General features: G+C 36.8%; 4 protein-coding genes across 4 annotated transcripts in view; 1 reads left to right on the forward strand and 3 right to left on the reverse strand.

Moving 5' to 3' along the window:
• The window catches only part of LOC107678983 (formin-binding protein 4-like), an 11,402-nt gene extending 9,171 nt beyond the window's left edge, over positions 1–2,231 (reverse strand). Inside the window, 2 exon segments of the mRNA XM_016474380.1 lie at positions 1,380–1,454; positions 2,027–2,231. Coding sequence (XP_016329866.1) covers positions 1,380–1,454; positions 2,027–2,147 — 196 coding nt within the window. The 5' untranslated portion in view covers positions 2,148–2,231.
• Positions 2,232–4,185: 1,954 nt separating this feature from the next.
• LOC107678986 (leucine-rich repeat-containing protein 10-like) lies at positions 4,186–7,743 on the reverse strand. Its single transcript, XM_016474384.1, has 3 exons — positions 7,667–7,743; positions 5,683–5,908; positions 4,186–5,099 (listed from the first exon to the last, which is right to left on the reverse strand). Exon 3 carries the CDS (start codon positions 5,088–5,090, stop codon positions 4,263–4,265), a length of 828 nt encoding a protein of 275 aa, XP_016329870.1. The 5' UTR covers positions 5,091–5,099; positions 5,683–5,908; positions 7,667–7,743; the 3' UTR covers positions 4,186–4,262.
• A 30-nt stretch (positions 7,744–7,773) lies between these two features.
• Positions 7,774–20,510, forward strand: LOC107678985 (CCR4-NOT transcription complex subunit 2). The gene is made up of 15 exons (XM_016474383.1): positions 7,774–7,833; positions 8,894–9,016; positions 10,936–11,008; positions 11,132–11,279; positions 11,358–11,537; positions 14,814–14,890; positions 15,011–15,136; positions 15,298–15,422; positions 15,614–15,734; positions 16,740–16,896; positions 16,980–17,041; positions 17,122–17,171; positions 17,254–17,354; positions 17,453–17,597; positions 19,923–20,510. The coding sequence occupies exons 2-15, from the start codon at positions 8,906–8,908 to the stop codon at positions 20,007–20,009; spliced, it is 1,563 nt and encodes a 520-aa protein (XP_016329869.1). The 5' UTR covers positions 7,774–7,833; positions 8,894–8,905; the 3' UTR covers positions 20,010–20,510.
• Positions 20,511–21,632: 1,122 nt separating this feature from the next.
• The window catches only part of LOC107678984 (WASH complex subunit 7), a 19,301-nt gene continuing 17,679 nt past the window's right edge, over positions 21,633–23,254 (reverse strand). Inside the window, exons 29-33 of the mRNA XM_016474381.1 lie at positions 22,773–22,920; positions 22,586–22,682; positions 22,306–22,502; positions 22,133–22,229; positions 21,633–22,050 (exon numbers count right to left, since the gene is read on the reverse strand). Coding sequence (XP_016329867.1) covers positions 21,980–22,050; positions 22,133–22,229; positions 22,306–22,502; positions 22,586–22,682; positions 22,773–22,920 — 610 coding nt within the window. The 3' untranslated portion in view covers positions 21,633–21,979. The remainder of the gene's footprint in view (positions 22,051–22,132; positions 22,230–22,305; positions 22,503–22,585; positions 22,683–22,772; positions 22,921–23,254) is intronic.

Consider the following 23,254-nt stretch of genomic DNA (forward strand, 5'->3'; position numbering starts at 1 on the left):
TCATGGCACTAACAAAAGAGATCTCTGAGGACCTCAGAAAAAGAGTTGATGTTGCTCATCAGGCTGGAAAAAGGTTACAAAACCATCTCTAACGAGTTTGAACTCTACAAATCCACAGTCAGACAAATTGTGTAGAAATGGGAGGAGATTCAAGACCACTGTGTTACCCTCCCCAGAAGCGGTCGACCAACAAAGATCACTCCAAAAGCAAGACTTGTAATAGTCTGCGAGGTTGCAAAGGAACCCAGGGTAACTTCTAAGCAACTAAAGGCCTTCTTTATATGAGAAGTGTTCTGTTTGGAGAAAAGAACACACTGCATTCCAGCATAACAACCTCATCCCATCTGCGAAACATGGTGCTGGTAGTACCCTGGTTTGGGCCTGTTTTGCTGCATCTGGTCCAGGACGACTTACCATCACTGATGGAACAATGAATTCTCAATTATACCAGCAAATTCTAAAGGAATATGTCAGGATATCTGCCCGAGAACTGAATCTCAAGAGAAAGTGGGTCATGCAGCAAGACAACGACCCCAAGCACACAACTCGTTCTACCAAAGAATGGTTAAAGAAGAACAAAGTTAATGTTTTGGAATGACTGAGTCAAATTCCGGACCTTAATCCAATTGAAATTTTGTGGAAGAACCTGAAGCAAGCAGTTCAGAGGAGGAAACCCACCAACATCACAGAGTTGAAGGGGTTCTGTACTGAGGCATAGGCTAAAATTCCTACAGGCCAGCAATACTGAGCTGAAGCTTGACTTTGCAAATTTAAAATCGCAAATCAAATCGCAATCGGAATATCTGTCAAAAAAAATCGCAATTTGATATTTTCCCCCAAATCGCACAGCCCTAGAGGAAACCCACCAACATCACAGAGTTGAAGTGGTTCTGTAACTGAGGAATGAGCTCAAACTAATACAAGATGTTGTGCAGGACTGATCAGCAGTTACAAGAAACTTTACCTGCAGTTACTGCTGCAAAATTGGGTCACACCAGATACTGAAAGCAAAGATTCACATACTTTTGCACCGCACAGATATGTAACACGGAGTCATTTTTCTCAATAAATAAATGGCAAAGAAAATATTTTTGTCTCATTTGTTTGACTGGGTTCTCTTTGTCTGCTTTCAGGACTTGTGTGAAAATCTGATTATGTTTTGAGTCATAGTCATACTTATGCATAAATATAGAAAATGCTAAAGGGTATATATATATATATTACACACCACAAAAATAAGTAAATAACAAAAAAATTTAACGATAATTAAGATATAACGTATATATTTTATGAACGTATATATACACACTCGTTTGTTATTACTCATTACGTATATAACAGTACATATTACGCAGTGATAACATTCTTGTATAACTTACGTGTGGCCTTCACAGCTGGTGTCTTCATTACTACATTAACTTCTCGCTGACCATCTGTGTTAACCTCAGGTTCGTCTACAAAAGGAAAAAGAGAGTTTATAACGTTTTTAAAACATGTATAACAAAGTTATCCTTGTTGTTCCGGTGTGGGTGAATTAACGTTAGCATGTTTGGCTAACGCTTTGTCTGAGGCCCAGTGCAGCTGCGCTGCTAACTCGAAACTGTGGCTTATAAATGACTTAAATAGCCAACAATTCACGTTAATATATCGAAATAAATCGTTACTTGCCATCTCATGTGGTTTACGTCATAAGAAGTTTGACAAGCTATATCAGCACACATTTATCGGTTAATCTGTCCCGGTGGCTAATGCTAAACCTGACAAACGGCGATTCAAAAGGGTAAGAACTGAACCACACATTTTGTACCGGTTTATTAAAACAAGATAATTTATAGCAACAACGGAACGAAATGTTTATTATGATTAGCCAAAAATTACAAATGACTAGTAAGTCTACTACATAAACTCATTTTCGACTCTCAATAGAAGCGCGTGTTTCTCTTCAAACGGTTCGTCTCGCTCATATTTTGTGTTTCTGATTCTACCGACGGTTTATACGTCTGTTACTGATGTCTTTCTCGCCCACCTTCGGACCCCGAGCCGACCCCGTCCTCTCTGGCCGCTGCCGTCGCGCCGCGGGTCGGTCCCGGCGGTGAGAGCTGTAATATGGTTCTCCTGCCGGTGCCTGCGCGAGTCTTCTTCCCCATCGTGGCTGTTAATAACGGAGCTCCGCTCTCAATCACAGCCCTGTGTGCAACTGATGATCGGTTCTTGCTTTCCAACCTCCAACAAATGGCTGATGGACTTCTTGCCCATCAAAATAAAAGTTCTTACGTAACGTCAGCGCTCTGTCGTTCTTCAAAACGAACAAATATATTCCTACAAATGTTGTAACAGTGGGATATGGTGAAAATGTATTTAACCCTGCGATCCTAAGATCTTCGTTTATATCTTATTGTTGCATAATTACGACGTATTTAAAGGAAAATAAGGACTTGGAATTTGTAATGTGCACATCTGCTGTGTAAAAAAAAGTAGGCAGTATATTATAAAAAGTGATATAAATTACTATTGTTGTTGTTTTTGTTGTTATTGTTATACATCAGTGATTTGACATGATATGATATCTTTAACATGATGTTATACTATAGTCGTATACTATTATTTTCTTAATAATAACAACAATGATAATTTATAAAACTTGTCTTTGAAATTAATTTTTCCATATTATTATTACTATATATTTCAGTAATTTGATTTGGTCTTTTATATTTTTAAAAATCATTGTTTTATACTATTATTATTTTGTTTGTAATAATAATAATAATTATTATTATTATAACTTGTCAGTGATCTTAAGTTTTAACAATTTTTTACTTTTCAATTATTATTATAAATGTGAAAATTTTTATTATTATTATACTTTGTGGGATATATTGAAATTATTTTCACGTATGTACATTTACTATTATTTGTGACCCTGGACCACAAACCAGTCTTAAAGGGGTCATATGATGCGATTTCAAGTTTTCCTTTCTCTTTGGAGTGTTACAAGCTCTTGGTCCGATTTCTCTTTTATGCCAAAAATCATTAGGATATAAGTAAAGTTCATGTTCCATGAAAATATTTTATATATTTCCTACCGTAAATATATCAAAACTTAACTTAATTTTTGATTAGTAATATGCATTGCTAAGAACTTCATTTTGACAACTTTAAAGGTGATTTTCTCAATATTTAGATTTTTTTGCACCCCATTCCAGATTTTTAAATAGTTGTATCTCAGCCAAATATTGTCCTGTACTAACAAACCATACATCAATGGAAAGCCTATTTATTCAGTATATTTCAAAATTTAAAAAGTTGACCCTTATGATTGGTTTTGTGGTCCAGTGTCACATTTAATGTTTTATGTTGCACATATAGCTACAATTAAGTGCATCATGTATTTGTGAGGTTTAATTCACAAGCCTGAAAATATCATACCAAAATATTACCACCTCCCACACTTGATTTTGGGACTGCGGCACTGATTCTATTTAGTAAATATGCTAGCAAAATGTACATCATTTTAAGCAAAATGCTTATAACTATTTGTCATCCTTTGTTGACTTGTTCACAGATTTTGAACCTGTGAATCCAGTGAACAGTGTGCTGCAGGACTTCATATTACAAAGCAGGAGCACTAGAGTATGATTAAAACCTATTAAGAGTCTTACATCAAAATGGAGACCCAAATCTGCTACAGGAAACCTGCATTATTTATGAACAGGGGCACATTGTTAGAATTCCACCATTTATCACTGACACGGCCAACCTCACTGAACAGATTCACTGCACGGACATGGAAAACTTAGAAAACTGATTGCATTAACAAATCCCTGATTGAGATCTGAAAATACTTTCTACAGAAAAATTTTATGATGCGATTTCATGGAGTACCATAAATAATGTCACAATAAGAAAGAAAGAAAGAAAGAAAGAAAGAAAGAAAGTGTTACAAATAGGCAGACAAAAATGATGTGTAAATTACTATAAATATTTCATATTTTAATTCTTAAATATAAATATTTCAATTCTATTAAATGTTCTAATTGTTTATTATGAATAGCATTAAGTATATAATTACAATATTTAATTTTAAGTAATTTCTATTCTTCAAAAATCTACAAAACACTATTTAATATAAAAATATAAAAGACACTACATTTGTAAAGCAGTGGCCTCAGTATTTCATCAGCCGCCTTCTGCAGTTTCAAAAACTCATAAGTATCATCATGCTCTTTATAGTTGCTTGATCTATGGTTCCTCACTGATCTTCTTCACTCGTTCTCTTCCAGTGATCCCTGTGCCTTCACACCTGCTTTGGCAACCTTTCCGTCATCTTCATCCTCCTCATCATCAGAGCTGTCGGCCCAGCGGCCTACCCGTCTCACACCGTCGGCCACCATTGGCGCATTAACACAAGGATTGTGGTCATAGATGACGAGCTTCAAGCCTCTCAAGCAGGCGAGCGACGGAAACTGGCGAATGTGATTGCGGTCCACATCGATCACCTCCAAATAATGCATCTTCAGCAGCACGGGAGGAAAATCATTTAGCAAGTTCCCCGCTAGCCAGATGCTGCGTAGCTCCTCCAGTCGCTCAAGCTCGGTCGGTAAGCTACGTAGCTGGTTGTATCCCAAATGCAGGGTCTTGATGTTGGGAAGCTCACAAATTACTTGAGGGAACTTGGTGAAGCAGTTGGTCTCCAGCCACAAGGTTTTAAGCTCGGTGAGTTGCCGCAGTTCCTTCGGCAGCCTGTACAGTCGGTTATTACCGAGATAGAGGATGTTTAGCTGAACGAGGCTGCATACGACCAGAGGAAGCTCCTCAAAATAGTTGAAGTCCAAGGCTAGAAGCTGGAGCTTCTGCAGGTTTCTCAGTTCTGGCGGCAGATTGCTCAGGTGGTTGTCGCTCAGGTAGAGTTTGACCAGTTCATCAAAGGCAGAAGCTCTGACTGGAAGGCGACGTAACTGCCGGCTACTCAGGTCTAAAGTACGATCAAGGGGCATCTCCTTCAAGTCGCCTACTAAGAAACGTTGACATCTCTCGGAGGGCACGAAGGCGACAGCACCTCGCACAACATTTCCCATCTTCTCGGTCCACATTCATGGTATCTTCAGAAACAAAATAAGGGTACAATCTTAAAAATAAAGGTGCTTCACGATGCCATAGAAGAACCTTTTTTGTCTAAATGGTTCCATGAAGAACCTTTAACATCTGAAGAACCTTTCTGTTTCACAAAGAAAGAAGGTTCTTCAGATTATAAAAAGGGAAGAAAGAGATGGTTCTTTAAAGAACCTTTGACTGAATGGTTCTTTGGGGAACCGAAAATGGTTCTTCTATGGCATCGCTGTGAAGAACCTTTTAAGCACCTTTATTTTTAAGAGTGTACAGACTCCAAAAGGAGGTTTTCACAGCAATCCCATTGATAAAAACATTTTGCTTCTCCGAAGAACATTCCAGTGACCAGTTCTTAATAGAACCTTTTTTTCTTAGTGTGAAGAACATAAAAATCTAAAGAACTTTTTTCCACTATAAAGAACCTTTTGTGGAATGAAAAGATTCCATGGATGTTGAAGGTTCTTCACGGAACCATAAATGCCAATAAAGAACCCGTATTTTTAAAAGTGTAGACCAGTCTTATGAATGGCACAATGAAAAGACAAGATAAAAACTTGAATGTTCCTTTCGTCTTACCAGGTTGCCGAAAACGTAGATCTTCATTTACCATCAAGCTTTTTTGTCACAAGGTATGAGACGATGGGCGGCAGTGTGGTGTTTCATGCTCCTGTGTTCTGCTGACACCTCTGCCCTGCCAGTTGCAGAGAGCACCAGAGATGACATCCCACACGCTCCTCCCCATTCCGGATAAATTATTTCTTCCAGCGCTGGAAGGTGGAGCTGACCGGGAGCTGTGATAAGCCTAAAGTTGTCGTGTGATTAAGGAATTTGAGGGTCAGCTTAGACCTTCTATTTAAGCGCTTATCTCAGTCAGGACCCTCTACATAACAGAGACCACTTGAGTGCACCACCCCAAAGATAAGACTTGCCCAGTTATGGACAACCAACAGAGGCTGTCCATATCACATGGCATACCACAGTATTTAGTTGTAGAATGTTTAAGAGTATATAGGGATAGGAAATAAAAAAATATTATATAAAAATAAAATAAACATTAAATGAAAAACATGCTCGTTATAAAAGGCATTGTATGTATGAAATCCATTTAAATGTATTTTTAATCAATTAAAAGATCCAGACAAAATAAAAAATAAGGTTTATGTTATTGACCTTTTTACTATTACTTAATTTATTCGATTTTAATAGGTTCACCTTTGAGATCAGACCAGACTTGCCCAAAATTGTTTTATGAGTGTTTTCTACACTTAAGATATAATTTTCCTCCCTATCGAAAATGAATGTTGATCCTTAATCCAAAAGTAGTAAATCACCTCTATGAGTAAATGCAACACTGGATGATATTGCACTCCCAGTCATTCTTCTCATAACTCAAGGCTTAGCTATTTAGTGGTCTATCAAAGGTCTCCAGTGATTTAGACTATAATTGAGAACCCTCAAGTGCTGTCTGAAGGGCCTGAGTACTACTTCACAGTGGAGGGAATAGACGGAAAGTGAGAAATGGGATTACGCCAGTTAAAAGATCACAACAAAATGTGATTTAAAGTGTAAACTTTCAACATAATCCTCCATGGACTATTTAACCACTTCTTTTAGGCTGTTCTAAGTGGTTGACAGGAATGTATTTAAATATACATAAAAAAACAGATTTGACAATTTGTAATCATTCTTGCACCCATGTAAGCATTCTTGCACAAATATAAGATTTTTTCACCTGCACTTGGCTGCAGATGTGAAATGTACAATGTAAGAGTTTCAGTCCTACAGGTTTTGCTTGCCTCACTCATCATTTAACAGTGAGCGTTGCGTTCTCAGCAGAACAAACTTGATCATTATGAAACAAAGTTTAGATGATGAGAAAGATCCCGTTTACATCCAAATGATAATTAATCTACGCAGAAAGGAAGCAAAACTTCAAACTTTAGCTATGAATAGCTTAAATCTTCTGGATTCAGGCAGATTTACTGAATGGAATGTATTTGTGAGCCTTTTACTGCGTGTGGAAGTGACAGATGTCTTCCTGCAAACAATAGCTATAGTTCACTCTAGATTTGTATGTTGTTACATAAAAGCATATTTTACAAAACACTATGAAATAAAAAAAAAAAGGATTATAATGTATTTTGACTATACTTTCCGCTGCTAAATTTACATAGTAAGCAAAAATAATGTAAAATAATGTCAGGTTAACATTATTTAAGGAAACCCCTTTAATGTGATGTAGGATTTGCACATATTTTCACGATAATCTCTTTATAAATATACGTTATTCGTTATTTACAAGCTGCTGACATGAAACAGACCGTATAGACTTAATCTTAAACACCGTTTGTGTCAGACAGCTCAAATTATGAATTTTTAATCAACGTGTTACCTGCATTTGGCTGCAGATGTAAAATATACATTATAAGTATTCTAGATGATTATAAAATAATCTGTACTCTTAACAGAGTTTGTTAAATGGCAGATTGATGTTTCAGGTATAAAAAGAGTGACTAAAGTCTAACTGTTTCATCCCATTGTAACATCATAAAAATCTCACAAGTGTCCTGTAGAGTGTCTAATATCCAGCAGACAGTGTCCAGCACAATTTTCAGTCTAGTATGAAATAAACTGAAGGTTAAGGGGTCAGAGGGTAAAGGCTATTGCATTCTCGCCTGTAGGAAACACAGCCATCTTGGATCTGCGAGGAGAGGGTAAATTAATGCGGTTAGTCAATTCCTTTTTCACCCAAAAATGCATTGCACAACAGGGTTTGCATCGCATATACAGGGCCAAAGGAACATTTGCAGCTTTGTGCGCATATCCAAGCAGATATTTAGTAGCTGAATGAATGCACTGACACGTTTGCACGGCTTTACTGGTTTCTGTTTTTGTTCGAGGCCAGAGTTAGCCGACTAGCGCTGAGCGCTAACAAAAACAGACAGCCGAAACACAGGCCTAAACCATTTAAACAGATAGATACATGTATTATGCACGTCTAGTCATCTGTTATAAAACTAAAGCACCACGACTAATATAGATTTAATGGTCCAGGGTGTTTTGGTTTCCATTAAAATCTTTATTTATGCCGAAAATGTCTTATTTGTAGTTAGCAACTTTACAGCTAGCGAGACAGCTAACTAGCTTATATAAATGAGAACATTTCGCGACATGCGATTATTAATTTTATTTATTTCTCTCTGTGATTGTGTTCGTAACATCACAACATGTAGGAATCAGTTTTAATATTATTAATAATGTTGCGGAACATGGAAATGTGAGTATGTTTAAGTATCTGGCTAGTAATGGATGTTTTTCATGGATTTAGCAGGTGAATTAAGCTGTTTCTGTGTTTGTTGTCAGGTGTCAGTTTGGAAAGTGATATTTATTTGTTTTCCAACCATACGGCGAATATCTGCTTTGTTTTGAAAAGATGAATACATTATTTATTCAACAACGTACCGCCATAGTAGGTCTAAATGTTCTTATAGCATTAGACTGTCCGCTAAAGTACATTTAAGTTTAGTCTTGCGCCTCCTAATTGTATGATTTAGTTGTAATGTGAGTTGACAAAATAGCCTGTACCTTTTTATAATGCACTTAAATCAACATACAGTCTTGGGTCTTGTTCTGCAGTGGTAATTCATTGTTTATTACAAGTTCTCAGTTGTGCTGTATAGAAGCACTTGTTAATGATATGTCCACTAGACGTGCAGAAAGATAATCTGGTATGATTTTGGTTCAGGAATTAAATATCTTGGTTTTAACCATCTCCTCTCTTCTGTAGGTGACAAACGGAATGTTCAGTGCAACGAGAAAGAAGTTTGTGGAGGGGGTCGAAAGTGACTACCCTGATGAGAGCATATACTATGGCCAGACGTCAATGTTCCCGCATCGATCGGAGAAAGACGTACGTTAATACCAGTTCATTCTGATGTTATGTTCATTGTGTCAAATCCTTTTGTTGGCTGGAGGTCTGATAGAATGATGAAATATTAAATTATTATTAGCTTAATATTAGGGATGCACCGATACCACTTTTTCCAGTACTCGCCCGATACCGATACTTTTATTTTTGGTATTTGCCAATACCGAGTACCGATACCAATATTTTTTTGGTATCGGGGCATTTTAACGAGTACGAGTACAGAAGCTCAGTATCTTTTTATTTTAATGTTTTTTAAAGAGATCCTCTAAATTTTCCTGCTAAATGTTCAGCATCATTACTCCACTCTTCAGTGTCACATGATCCTTCAGAGATCATTCTAATATGCTGATTTGCTGTTCAAGAAACATTTATTATTATTATTATTATAATTATCAATATTTAAAACAGTTGAGTTTTTTGGGGGAAAGAAATTATAGACATTAGTACTTTTATTTAACAAGGATGCTTTAAATTGATAAAAAGTGATGATAAAGACATTTATAATGTTACAAAAGATTTCTATTTCAGATAAATGCTGTTCTTCTGAACTTTCTATTCATCAAAGAAACCTGAAAAAATTCTACTCGGCTGTTTTCAACATAATAATAAATATTTTTTGAGCAGCAAATCAGCATATTAGAATGATTCTGAAGGATCATGTGACACTGAAGACTGGAGTAATGCTGAAAATTCAGCTTTGATATCACAGGAAAAAATTGCATTTTAAAATATACTCAAATAGAAAGCAGTTCTTTTAAATAGTAAAATATTTCACAATATTTCTGCTTTCGCTGTATTTTGGGTCAAATAAATGCAGGCTTGGTGAGCAGAAGAGAATTCTTTAAAAAACATTAAAAATCTTACTGTTCAAAAACATTTGACTGATAGTGTATATCAAAAAAATTATTTTAAAATGTATTTTTAAATGCTGTTCTTTTAAACATTCTGTTCATAAAATAATCCTGAAAAAATTGTATCACAGTTTCTATGAAAATATTAAAGGGGTCATATGATGCTTTTTTAAAGATCATTATTTTGTGTATTTGGTGTAACAGAATATGTTGACATGCTTTAATGTTCAAAAAACACATTATTTTTCAAATACTGTCCATTATTGTAGGTCCTCTATGCCCCGCCTGCTACTGGCGACCTGGATGAAACGCTTTAAAGCTTAAGTCAATGGAAAACCATTGAAACTTTGAACGGCCATATCAACGTAACAGCTTGGCGAATCCGCGCCAAATTCGGGGGAACCCTCTCGAACGCGAATCGAGTGTACGTCTCGAGGCCCTCTTTCGAATGAGACCACCCCCGCGTGGATAGCCCCCGGGGTTCGGGAAGCCCCCGGGGTTCGGGAGTTACGGCTGGTTAAATTCGCGGTCCGGCACCGACCGATCTAGCAATCCCAGGGGGCTACCGACGCGCAGAGGGTGGTGTTCGAGAGGGCTCCTCGAGCTGAAGGGATCCACCGAATTTGGTGGAGATCCGCCGGCCAAGATTTATAAAAAAAATAAGAAGTGTTTCTTGAGCAGCAAAACGGCCTATTAGAATGATTTCTGAAGGATCATGTGACAATGAAGAAAATTTAGCTTTGCTATCTCAGGAAAAAATTACACTTTAAAATATATTAAAATAGAAAATGTTTCTTTTAAATTGTAATAATAGTACTGTATTTTTTATCAAATAAATGCTGACATAAAAGCATAATGAGCATAAAAGCCTTCTTTCAAAAACATGAAAAGCTCTTACCGACCACAAACTTTTGAACTGTAGTGTCAGTGTGTATGTTAATATGTATATGTAAATATAAATATGTTTCTAATTTCTGTCTAATTTGTTGGCACGTAATGTTAAAAACATGCTAATTCAAATGAGAGTTTCTAACTTCTCTCGGTTTTCAGATGCTGTCATCTCCCTCGCCGTCATCGTCAAGTCAATTGTCACAGCTTGGTGCGAGTTTGTATGGTCCGCAAAGTGAGTACAAATCTTCAGTACGGCTTATAGCACTGAAAAATAATTGTGATGCTAATAGAAGCACCATGTACTCTGATTCTGAGCACCAATTGATCAGTGTTTCTTTCCTGACTCATTTTGTAGGTGCACTAGGTTTCTCAATAAGGGGCATGAGCAACAACAACCCTCAATTGAACCGGAGTTTAACACAAGGCACTCAGTTACCGAGCCATAGCACCCCAACAACAGGCGTCCCAACAATGTCCCTCCACACACCACCTTCACCGAACAGGTACGCCATCTCCTCTGCTTGATTTATGTTGAGTTATGATGTGATCTGTTAAATCCCGGCCTTGCTGGTGTTCCGCAGGGGCATCCTGCCTATGAACTCCAGGAACATGATGAGTTCGCAGGTAGGGCAGGGCATGGGCATGAGCGGCAGGACCAACAGCATGGGCAGCTCTGGCCTGGGTAGCCCTAACCGCAGCTCTCCCAGCATTATCTGCATGCCCAAGCAGCAGCCAGCACGCCAGCCATTCACCATCAACAGGTAAGAATGCTTACATGAGAGATAGCGATAGCAAACAACTTGCTTTGGTAAGGCTTTTTAGGACTGTCTATTGAACAGGTGTATTATTTAAAAAGAACTTAAACTTGCCTGTACAGAATTACTAGTGCCAGGACAGTGGTCAGATTGTGCTCAGTGATATGGGAATGAAACAAATTATAAAGTGACTTCTGAAGTTGTGAATTGTAATGTAAAGTGCTTTCATTTGCCACAATAATAGAATGTTTTGGCTCAACAGTAAGGATTGAGGGTTGGCCTAGTAAAAAAACTAATTGCCCAACCCTCAATCCTTACTGTTGAGAAAAGAGATTCTATTATAAAATATTTTAAATAATATAATATAATAAAATATATAAAAAACAATATAGTATAATATAATAATGCAATTAAATTGTATATTTTCATATCTAATTTTAAATGTATACTTTTATGTATTTTAAAATTTATCATCGTTTTTATTTGCAGAAAATTGTGCTATTATTATTAGGTATGCAACAATACAGTTATCCCACGGTTCAATACATAACTCTTTTTTTTTTTTAACCACGGTTTTCGGTTCGGCTTGGCTTGGAGTGTTTTTTGTGATTTAAAATGCACTTTTTTTTAAAGGAGACCCTTTTTACAATATGTAATATACTGTAAGTCTCTGGTGTCTGTGAAGTTTTAGCTCAAAATACCCCACAAATCATTTCTTATATCATTTTGAAAATGCCTATTTTGAGTGGAAGCAGAAACACGCTGTTTTAGTGCATGTCTCTCTAAATGCAAATGAGCTGCTGCTGCTCCCCGCCCCCTTTTCCAGAATAGAGCTGTGCCTTTACAGCTCGTACCTCAGATACTCTGCTAAAAACATTTGTTTGGTTTTGATTATCATGTCTGTCATGCTGAAATCATGCATTTGAAGCCATATTAGTTTAAACATCTGATAAACGTTTTTCTGAGCACACACGTCCGAAGCACGCACACAGAAAGCTGCTGTCACATGGTATGTGAGTACTAAACTAAGTTCTCTTCTTGTGCTTAAACTATCAAATACACAAGTTTATGTTAAAAACGCACATGAGTTACAAAAACTGTGAAGTCTGTGTCTGTGAAGGTAAACGGCTGGGAAAGAAATCGCATGTTTATATTAGATCTGTGTGGCAGCAGCAATACACAGTAAATAAATCAATAAATCCTCTGCTCTCTTGTCTCCTCTGAGGCTGGGACTCTTAATAGTGTTCTGTGCTCGTCAGTGCAGCCAAAGACAGAACAGTTAGCATGCTTAGCTCAAACCTTCGCCATGACGTTAGAACACCATTGTCGCTTGCGAAAACACAGTGACTGTGCCATGGGAGGAAACGTGCAGATTAAGGGGCGTAATATTATAATAAGATCCCCTTACCACGTCACAGAGGGAGTGAAATCTGACACACTCATTTTTTCAGAGGCTTGCAGAAAAAGGCTTCCCAAAACAAAGTTACTGTGTTGTCCTTTTTCATGTTTTCTGGGTTGGTAGATGCACTGGGGACCTGATTATAGCACTTAAACACAGAAAAAGTCAGATTTTCATGATATGTCACCTTTAAAACAAATTTTTAAAAACGGAACATGGATTGCCATATGTCTACTTCAAATTTCTTTTGAGAGAAGTATTATTTTTCCTATTTTTACCCAAAATAGAATGGATTGGCCATTATTGAGCGCTATAAACACATGTAATGTCTGTTTCATTCATACTGGAAGCCAGAGGGCACCCTCACACAGAAACTAAGTAATAGTAATAGAAGTAAAAGAACTTATGATGCTCCAAGAAATCCTTAATATGGACATAGGCATTCAGCCATCAGTGGCTACATTTACATGCATCCAAATGATCTGTTTGTAGTCGGATTGACAGCTCAATCGGACTGAAAAGCCTTCATGTAAACACCTTAATCGATCTGTTTGAGAAATGGATAAATATTAATTCTGCTGTTTAAAACAAATAAAGAAACCGTGTAGGAGAGTGGTTATGATGTGCAAACAGTGAGAAACTCAGAAAAAAAACAATTCCGATTTGAAGCTTGTGACACATAAACGCGCACATCAACCCGATCACTTTATTTAGCGTTCATGTAAACACTACATTCAGATTCATAAATCGTAATGAATTCAGTCCGATTGAAGCAAAAAGTGTGCATGTAAACATAGCCACTGTAACTAAATAAAAAGAAAATAGAAACATTTTGAATGATGAGACATGAAGACAATAAACCCTATCCTGCGACAATGTATAGTTTATCGGTGTTCTTCAAGCCACCTTGGGTATTTTCATAATAATTAAGTATATTTATAGCTAATCGACATAGCCTTTTTTTACAGTATAAATATATTTTCTGCCTCATTCTGTGATAAGAAGCCACATCAGATCACAAAAGGGAGCTAATTCAAACACTCAACTGATGTTGTGGAGTAAAAACATTATAAAATGTTATAATGTTCTCTTTTGTTGGACAACAGGTTTAGAAACACTTCTCATTACAAGTCATTACAACTGAAGATGTTTGGCTCTGTTGCTTTTTCAAATGCACTTTACAAGCAGCAAGGAGTTTCCTCATCTCAGCTCGTAGACTGATGAGCCCACACAAACAGAGTCAATTCGAAGTGAAATAAAACGCACAGAAATGATTAAAACGCAAAACCGAATTCACAAGCGCGTATTGAACCATGGATGTTGTACATCCCTTATTATTATAATTATACAGGAAACTCAAAGACAAAAATAAAACATTAAGAAAAATAAATACATACTGATTGGTTTGTATATTCAGCCCATTATGATACAACCAAGACTATCTATCACAAGTCATTCTGTGTCAGCAACAAATGTCATAGAAAACCAAATGTGTAAGTTTGCAAAGCGTTAAAATGCATGTATGTGATTAAAAACGAAAAGGAAAGAAAGTATCAACCCCAAACTCTAAACTGTAGTGGCAGATTTGTAATATTTTTGTTTTCTGTTTGAATATATTTTAAAATGCGTAATGTGAAATTTTATATTTTATAAGGCTTTTTTGGGCAACATTATGGTTGATATGTACATTGAAAGCTCCTGTCATCAATACACTTCTTTTGTTTATTGCAGAAAGATTATGCTAAAAAGTGGCTTCTCATAATCTTAAATACATATATATGTGTATTTTAATTAACTTTCACCTTAGGCCAAGATAAGGCCAATCAAGACTGATTAAGACTGACCTTAACAAAAGGGTCAAATCCTCATGTGTGTCGTTGTAGTATGTCAGGATTTGGAATGGGCCGGAGCCAGGGGTTTGGCATGAACTCCTTATCCAATAACATCTTCAACGGGACAGGTGAGTGCTGTATGGAGCGTGCTCCGTGATGATGCACCATGTCAGGAACCGTGACGCTTAAATTGTGCTCTGGAAAGAAAATAGCTCATTCTCATATTATTCTTTCTGCTATCGTGGCAGATGGGAGTGAAAATGTAACAGGAATAGACCTCTCAGAATTCCCAGCACTTGCAGACAGAAGTCGGAGGGAGGGAAACGGCAACCCAACACCGTTGCATAATCCGCTGGCTGGAAGGGCACCCTATGGTACGAGTTAATTTTACACAGTCGCATTACTTAGCTGAAACCGAAACCCTCGCTTCTCCTTCAATGGATGATGTGTTGTGAATGCATGACAAGGTTAGGGGTTTTATTTTTATTTCCTCACAATAACCCTCAAATCTTTATTAAAATGCATCTCTCCATAGTTGGAATGGTCACAAAGCCATCGAACGAACAGTCGCAGGACTTTTCCATTCACAACGAAGACTTCCCAGCCCTGCCCGGGCCCAACTACAAGGACCCGACATTGAGCACGGATGAAAGCAAATCAGTCAGTATTGCCTGAATTTGATTTCTCATAAGCTTCAGAGAGAGATTGCATAAATAACATGTGTCATTGTTTTGCAGGATGTGTAAGGATATACATTTTATTATTATTATTAACATTTCAGTGATGCCGTCCAGTGCTGCGACGATTGCTTGACCTTTAACCCATTGTTCTGGCCTTTGCTGTCTCCACAGAGCTTGAACTCTTCAGGAAAGGGCAGCTCAAGTGCAGATGGACCCAAGTTTCCCGGCGACAAGACATCATCAGCACAGAATAACAACCAGCAAAAGAAGGGGATCCAGGTGTTGCCTGATGGTGAGGCTCTCTAGCAACATGCACCACTGTATTTCAGACAACTGCCAAAGTGTCCCGAGCTTGAAAACATGAGTGTCAATTTGAAAACAAATCAAGTGCAATTATTTTCTTCAAGAATCTGTTTTAGAAGGTTTCAATGCAGCGGGCAGGGTTCCCAGTTTAAATACACAGGGTGTATTTAAAAATATTTAATAATAATAATTCCAAGCCCCTGAGAAGTAATAGCAGTCATTAACATCTTAAATCATGATTAAATAATGGACATTTTTATTATAAATAAAAAAGATTTACAACATTTGTCATTTTATTAAAAAATAAAAATATATACATTGATATACATTTAAATGTTAATCAATTGTAAAATTAAAATAACTCAATACATCATAAAAATAGTTTATATTGTGAAAACAATTTGTGTGTATACAGGCCTGTAATATATGTACAATAATATACAAAAAAAAAATTATATATATATATATATATACTTGTAGCTAACTACACTCGAATTCTGAATATTTAATCTGACTAGAAACAGGGTTTTTTTTATTATTGGGATGCTATATTTTTATTAACATTTTTAATTTTAATATTTTGTTTTTTTATTGTAGTTAAAGTATTAGGGATTTAGTTTTTATTTTTATTTTTAATAGTTTCATATGTCTATATGGTTTTCATTCATTTTATTTCAGTTTTAGTTATCTTAGTACATCAAGATGAACTAAATGAAAGTGTGAAATAAAATATAGCTGAAATAAAACAAGTGTAAGTTTTGTTTTGTTTTTTATTATTTCAGTTAGTATATTTTATTTCAAGTAACATAAACTGTTTTATGGTTTTAGTTAACTATAATAACCCTGACTAGAATTTGCTCTTTGCTTAAAAAAAAAATATGTAAAAATCTGTGTCTGCTGGAAAATTCATGGAAATTAATTGATCAAAAGATGTAGCAACCCTGTCCATTGGACACTCTCAATCAAACCTGACATTTATTCACATCTTTTATAGGCAAGGTAACAAACATTCCCTTAGGAATGGTGACAGATCAGTTTGGAATGATTGGACTCCTGACATTCATCCGGGCAGCTGAGACGGACCCTGGGATGGTTCACCTGGCTTTAGGAAGCGACCTAACAACGCTAGGACTCAACCTCAACTCTCCGGAGTAAGATACTTTCTTGTGCCAGATACTGATGTCTAGTCAGTGTTCTCTTTTTGTACACACATTCATTTTATTTCGGTTTGTAGGAATCTGTATCCTAAGTTTGCATCTCCCTGGGCTTCAGCTCCATGTCGACCACAAGACATTGGTAAGAGTTCATTTGACTTAACCTGTAGAGATGACAAATTCATTGAGGCTCTTCAGTAATAAATGCAATTGTTTTTTTAGACTTCCATGTTCCCTCAGAGTACTTAACCAACATTCACATAAGGGACAAGGTGAGGTGATAAACACTTCACTAAAACCTAATTGAAATTGTAGTATGTGGATGCTACTAACCTTATAATGTACTCTGTACAGCTGGCTGCAATAAAACTGGGACGATACGGTGAAGACCTGCTGTTTTACCTCTACTACATGAACGGAGGAGACCTCCTACAACTCCTCGCTGCTGTTGAGCTGTACGTCCTGCAGATTACATCATTCTAGGACTCTTTTTGCTGGTAACCAACCACGGGTGGAAGTTGAGAGGTTAAAGGGAACATTTTGTTGTTTGCAGCTTCAACCGGGACTGGCGGTACCATAAAGAGGAAAGGGTTTGGATCACAAGAGCACCTGGCATGGAGCCCACGCTAAAGACCAACACCTACGAGAGAGGAACATACTACTTCTTTGATTGTCATAACTGGAGGAAGGTCGCTAAGGTAAAGATACTGAATTCAGGGACCTCTTCCTCCACCTTTTTCGTTTATACAGCTACAGACACTTGCTGATAGTCACTCACTTGAGTGATTAAACCTAACATCTGGTTTGTGCCATTGTGTTTTTTTTTTTTCTGATGTCAGTATCTCAAACCCATGTCAGTATCTTGGCGCAGCAGAATGACTGTTATAGTAATGACACACAATGTCCGTAATAGTGGTGACCAATGTGAATTTATAAATATGATAATCTCTGCAATATCATACAATATCTATAGAGCAAGATGCTTAAATCAACATAATACAATATAACACACAAAATCTCTCAAAACTTAATTCGTAAAATATTAATTTTGAAAATATTAAAAGATAGTGAAGTGAAGTGACATGTGGCCAAGTATGGTTACCCATACTCGGAATTAGTGCTCTGCATTTATCCCATCCAAAGTGCACACACACAGCAGTGAACACACACACACCGTGAACACACACCTGGAGCAGTGGGCAGCCATTTTTTTTGCTGCGGCGCCCGGGGAGCAGTTGGGGGTTCGGTGCCTTGCTCAAGGGCACCTCAGTCGTGGTATTGAAGGTGGGAGAGAGCGCTGTACATTCACTCCCCCCACCTACAATCCCTGCCGGTACAAGACTCGAACCCGCAACCTTTTGGGTTACGAGTCCGACTCTCTAACCATTAGGCCACGACTTCCCCTAGTAATTCTTATATAAAATTATACAGAATATACATTGAAAAAATTATATTTTAAAATATTAGTATTTATTAGAATTTAGACTTTTTTGCAGATTATCATAAGTATTATGGATTAGACTTTTATACATGTGTTACAAAAATTATAAAAATGTCAATGTTTAATTTATATTAGAAATTTGTCATTATAAAATTATTTTTTATTTGTTTATCTCTCTCTCTTTCTCTCTATATATTTATATATATATATATATATATGAGATATGTATAATACAATTCTAATTAATTTTATTTGATTAAATAATCATTCATAAATATTTGCTTAAATTTAATCACAATTTTTATGCCTTAGTAACGGACAAAGACCATCTAAATAGCTGTTTAAAAGTATCCTATTTTTTCTTTCTTGAATGTATGAACATGTTCACAACAAAAAATGAGGTCAGGTGCAGTGTGAAAATTGCTGAAAAATTGCTCAATATTTATTAGAAAATACTTGAAAACCAATAACCTGCACCTACTTAATTGACCAGTCGGTCACACTTACCTATTGATGCTGATAATGTAAATATTAGGGATGCACAATATTATCGGACCAATATCGGAATCGGCCGATAATGACTTTAAATGTAAATATCGGCATCGGCCCGATATGAAAAATTATGCCGATATGTCTTGCCGATAAGAGGAATACGTTAACTCACATGTGCTCAGGGTGTGCTAGCGATTAGATCAAGTCAGCAGTGTGGCTCATTCTTGAAGCAAAGTTTTGCCTGAATGGTGATTAGATTCACTCTTTTGGATCGCTGCATTTAAACTGTGAATGCACATACAGAATGACGTGCTCAGTGTGTGATAGAGTCAACAGTAATAGCACGTAATGCCCGCTCAGTAAGGAATTTTAATTCCATAGGGGGCGCTGTTGGCCTACTTCTAATAAAATGAAAGCAAAATACAAATAATATTTAGACTGTTTCTGATTAAATAAAGCAGTAATTAGTGCCATATAATCATGAGTATGTTTTGATTTAAAGGTCAGAATCTATAGCTTACACGAACAAAAAAAAATCACAAACATGACACTTAAATAATTTTATATTTACTGATTTATTAATGTGTAATATGTTATATTTTTTAAACAAATTATGAGCTCTCAAAGATTTTCAGAATTTTTACAACTCTTTTGCTTTAGACCATCTACAAATGTTAAATCTTAAAATAAAATGTTAAGGTTACCACTGCATCTTTCTGAAAAAAAAAGCAGCGATTGATATGTAGTTTATTTATAGTTATTTTCAAATCTTCAATGTACTGTCATTATAAAACAACTTCATTATTGGTTATTAACAAACAAGTTCTTGTTAAAAATTAACCAAAATTAAAAATTATTTGCTTATAATTAAAAACAGGAGAGGCTTGGTGTTGTTTTCAAACAAAAGGAAATATATCGGTATTGGCCAAAACGAGACGGAAAATATCGGCATATCGGTTATCGGCAAATATCTAATATCGTGCATCCCTAGTAAATATATAATGTCATCACTATACTGAACGTTCAAGTGAAGTGTATGTTGTATACATGCAAGTGAACATCAGCTTTGTGCTTTTCTCTGGTCTCTCAGGAGTTTCACCTGGAATACGACAAGCTAGAGGAGCGGCCTCACGTGCCAACCACCTTCAATTACAATCCGGCCCAGCAGGCCTTCTGAAGCTGAGTCCGTCAGCGGCAACAGACAGCCAGCCGACCTGCCTGACCACAAAAAACCTGGTTTTATTCCTCAACTTCTGGACTAGGACTGCGGGAGGGGGAGGGGGGCGGCGGGGGTCTCCACCTTGAGAACTGGTGGGGAGGGGCCCTGCCTTACAAATTATGTGCTGCCCGAACACAAAACTTCTGTATATTTTCATTCTGTTTTTAAATTCCCCTCTTACGTTTTTTTTCTTCTTCTCCCTCCATTTCATTTCGAGCAGGGTAAATGTTTTGTTTACTCCTCTGACGGAAAGCCTCTTTTGGTGTTTGCCAGGAGTCTTTGAAGTTGCAGTACAGCACACAAACTCATCCATTGGTATTCAAGAGAAAAACGCAGTTCGCGCTTTGTTTTCCGAAGTGCGCTGCGCTAACAAACAGGACAGACACAAAGACAAATCCAATACATGTGAATACACAAGGGCAAAAGAAAATGCAATGTTCATTGTTGCACTATTTAGTAATAAAATGAACCAGTGTTTGGACTCTGTATGGGAAGGGGGTGTTCGGTACGAGCATGTTGTGTGTGTGCCTGTAATGCATGACTAATCCTGAAGCTGTGCTTTTTCCAGTTCAAACTGTTTCCAGTTCAACAGACACATGGCCCCCCCCCCAAGTCTTTTAATAAAGATGGCATGAGGTTAATGGTTAACACAAATTACTTACAAAAGGTCAGTATAGGCAAGAAAATCAGATGGAATGTCACTGACGTGAAGAAATTGCTGTGTAGTGCGCTTTTCGTTCACTATGAATACTGTAACAGCAGCAGCTTTAAGGCAAGTGCAATTCAACTTTCTTCACAGTGCTCAAGAAGAATTTATGCATTTTTTACTGTCGGACACATTGCGATATATCTTAGCCAGCACAAACTGACTAAACAGAATATGTTAGTGTGCTTACGGTGCTACATATTTCACATATCAATAAGTATGGCGTTGAATGAGTTTTGGGCAGAAAATCATGTATGAAGTAAATTAGTAATCTTGACGGAAAAAAATGATTCTAGTTTACATAATTCAACTTTAAAAGGAAAGTTCACCCAAAAATGGAAAGTCTGACATTGTTTACTCACCCTCTTGTCATTCAAATTATGTACGACTTTCCTTCTGAGGGACAAAATGGTCAGTGGGGTCCAAGTTAACCCTACTGGTCCCTATTGGTTCATTGTTAAAAAAAACAAAAATTATATATATAATCTTGTGTCCTGCAAAATAAGTCATACAGGTTTGAAATGACACAAAATTTCAATTTTTGGGTGAAATATAATTAGGTCTTTGAATTTCTTTTTAAATTTCTTTAGCTAAAAAAAATTGTATCCTAAAGGCCAGTTTTATCCTATAAAAATATTTGTTCCTAACAATCAGTAGGACATTAAAGGGTTAGTTCACCCAAAAATGAAAATTCTGTCATAAATTACTCGCCCTCATGTCGTTCCAAAACCGTAAGACTTTCGTTCATCATGCGTTGCTGTCTATGGAGGGTCAGAAAGCTCTTGGATTTCATCAAGAATATCTTAATTTGTGTTCCGAAGATGAACGAAGGTCTTGCGGGTTTGGAACCACATGAGGGTGAGTAATTAATGACAGAATTTTCATTTTTTGGGTGAACTATCCCTTTAAGAAAAAAAAAACTACAGACACCATCTACCAATCACTCTTGTTGAATTTACATGAGCACATAATGCTTGACAAAACAATTGTTGAACATCGTTGTGGATACATAAAACAATCATGATCTAAAACCGAAGCGTTGGTCCAAATCCACAGTCAGTTCCAGTCGAACGAGTGCAGGTGGCGAATCGCCAAAATGAGTTTGAGCAGCTGTACAGACTCCAACAGAAGTACGGTGGCTGGAGGGTCAATGTTTATAACCTAATCTGGAGCGAGTCCATGCTGTTCAAGTGATTTATATCGTTCAAGATCCTTTGTAGTTTCACATGGCCCTGCTTTCCCCAGGAGAGCCCTTGATCGTTGAGGAACCTGGACCAGTTTTGGCAACTTCCTCTGAAAAGAGAGATTAAATGAGTGTTTGTGGTGCTAAAAGTCACCATAAAATATTCTAGAGATCATGGATCCATCAACCAACCTCTGTCTTTCTTCTCCTGGGTCTCCTCGGCTGCCGTTTTATCAGCTCTGAAGAAGATCCGAGCGCTGCTCAGAGAGAAATAGAGCAGCTCAAACTCCTACAAACGGAAAGAAGATGTGATAAAACAAAGCCATTGGCCATCAATGTTGAAGATCATGAAGATGCTCCCATACCTGCAGATATACATCCAGTCTCTTCTGCGTCAGGTTCATGGTCTGCATGAGCTTCTCGTCTTGGCTGGTGGACTGAACGTTCTGCTCCTTCACCACCGCATTCATTTCCTTCACATACTTTTCCCTCACAGCCTGGAACCAGTGGAGGGAGTCAAACTCCTGATACTGGTCCAGAAGCTTCAGGATGTAGGCGACTCCTGGAAAACACACAAAAGGTCCTTGAATATTGACTAGCCCATGGAAAGAACGTATATCAGCTTTATAACTGTATTAAACGTACCCATGGCGAAACCATCGTCTGTAAACGCAGCTCCCACTTTGTTCTTCTTGTTTAGTTTTTCTTTGCAGCTGATGGAATGTTCCACGAAATTTACCGTCTGTGAGGGAGAAGAAAGATGAACGTTATGCAAGAGATGCCGCAATTAGCAAGAGATTTCCACATCCAAGATCTGATTCTGAAGACCCACCAGAGGAGGAACTATCATGTAGAAGTTCCTCAAGTGCATGTTCTTGACGCTGCGAAACTCCGGCGCGAAAACCCCCACCAGCATCTTGAAGTACTCAGTTCCTTCAGCCGAGTTACTGGTCAGGTCACTAAGTACACAGTCCAGTTGGCTGAAATAAAAAATAAATGACTATTTATTTTATAACAATAATAATAATAATTATTATTATATTATATATTAATAATTATTATGATATTTTAAAATTAATTCTTTAATAATTATTTATAACAAAATAAATTATTATTGTTATTGATATTTATATAATTATAACAATAATAAAAATTATTATTAACAAGTATCATCATAATAATTTTTTTTGTATTTATTATTTAACATTTATGTATTATTAATAGTACTGCTACAATTACTATTAAAGGAGACATATTATGCTACTTTTTACAATATGTAATATAAGTCTCTGGTGTCCCCAGAATGTGTCTGTG

Source organism: Sinocyclocheilus anshuiensis, unplaced genomic scaffold (assembly GCF_001515605.1).
Source record: "Sinocyclocheilus anshuiensis isolate Anshui unplaced genomic scaffold, SAMN03320099.WGS_v1.1 scaffold2044, whole genome shotgun sequence".
NCBI lineage: Eukaryota > Metazoa > Chordata > Actinopteri > Cypriniformes > Cyprinidae > Sinocyclocheilus > Sinocyclocheilus anshuiensis.

Excerpts from the sequence above, each read along its gene's own strand:
- LOC107678985 (XM_016474383.1), top strand. The coding sequence starts at position 8,906 with ATGTTCAGTGCAACGAGAAAGAAGTTTGTGGAGGGGGTCGAAAGTGAC. Across the intron at positions 15,735-16,739 it reads GATCCAGGTGTTGCCTGATG|GCAAGGTAACAAACATTCCC; the intron begins GTGAGGCTCTCT and ends CATCTTTTATAG. Across the intron at positions 17,355-17,452 it reads CTCCTCGCTGCTGTTGAGCT|CTTCAACCGGGACTGGCGGT; the intron begins GTACGTCCTGCA and ends TGTTGTTTGCAG.
- LOC107678986 (XM_016474384.1), bottom strand. The coding sequence starts at position 5,090 with ATGTGGACCGAGAAGATGGGAAATGTTGTGCGAGGTGCTGTCGCCTTC.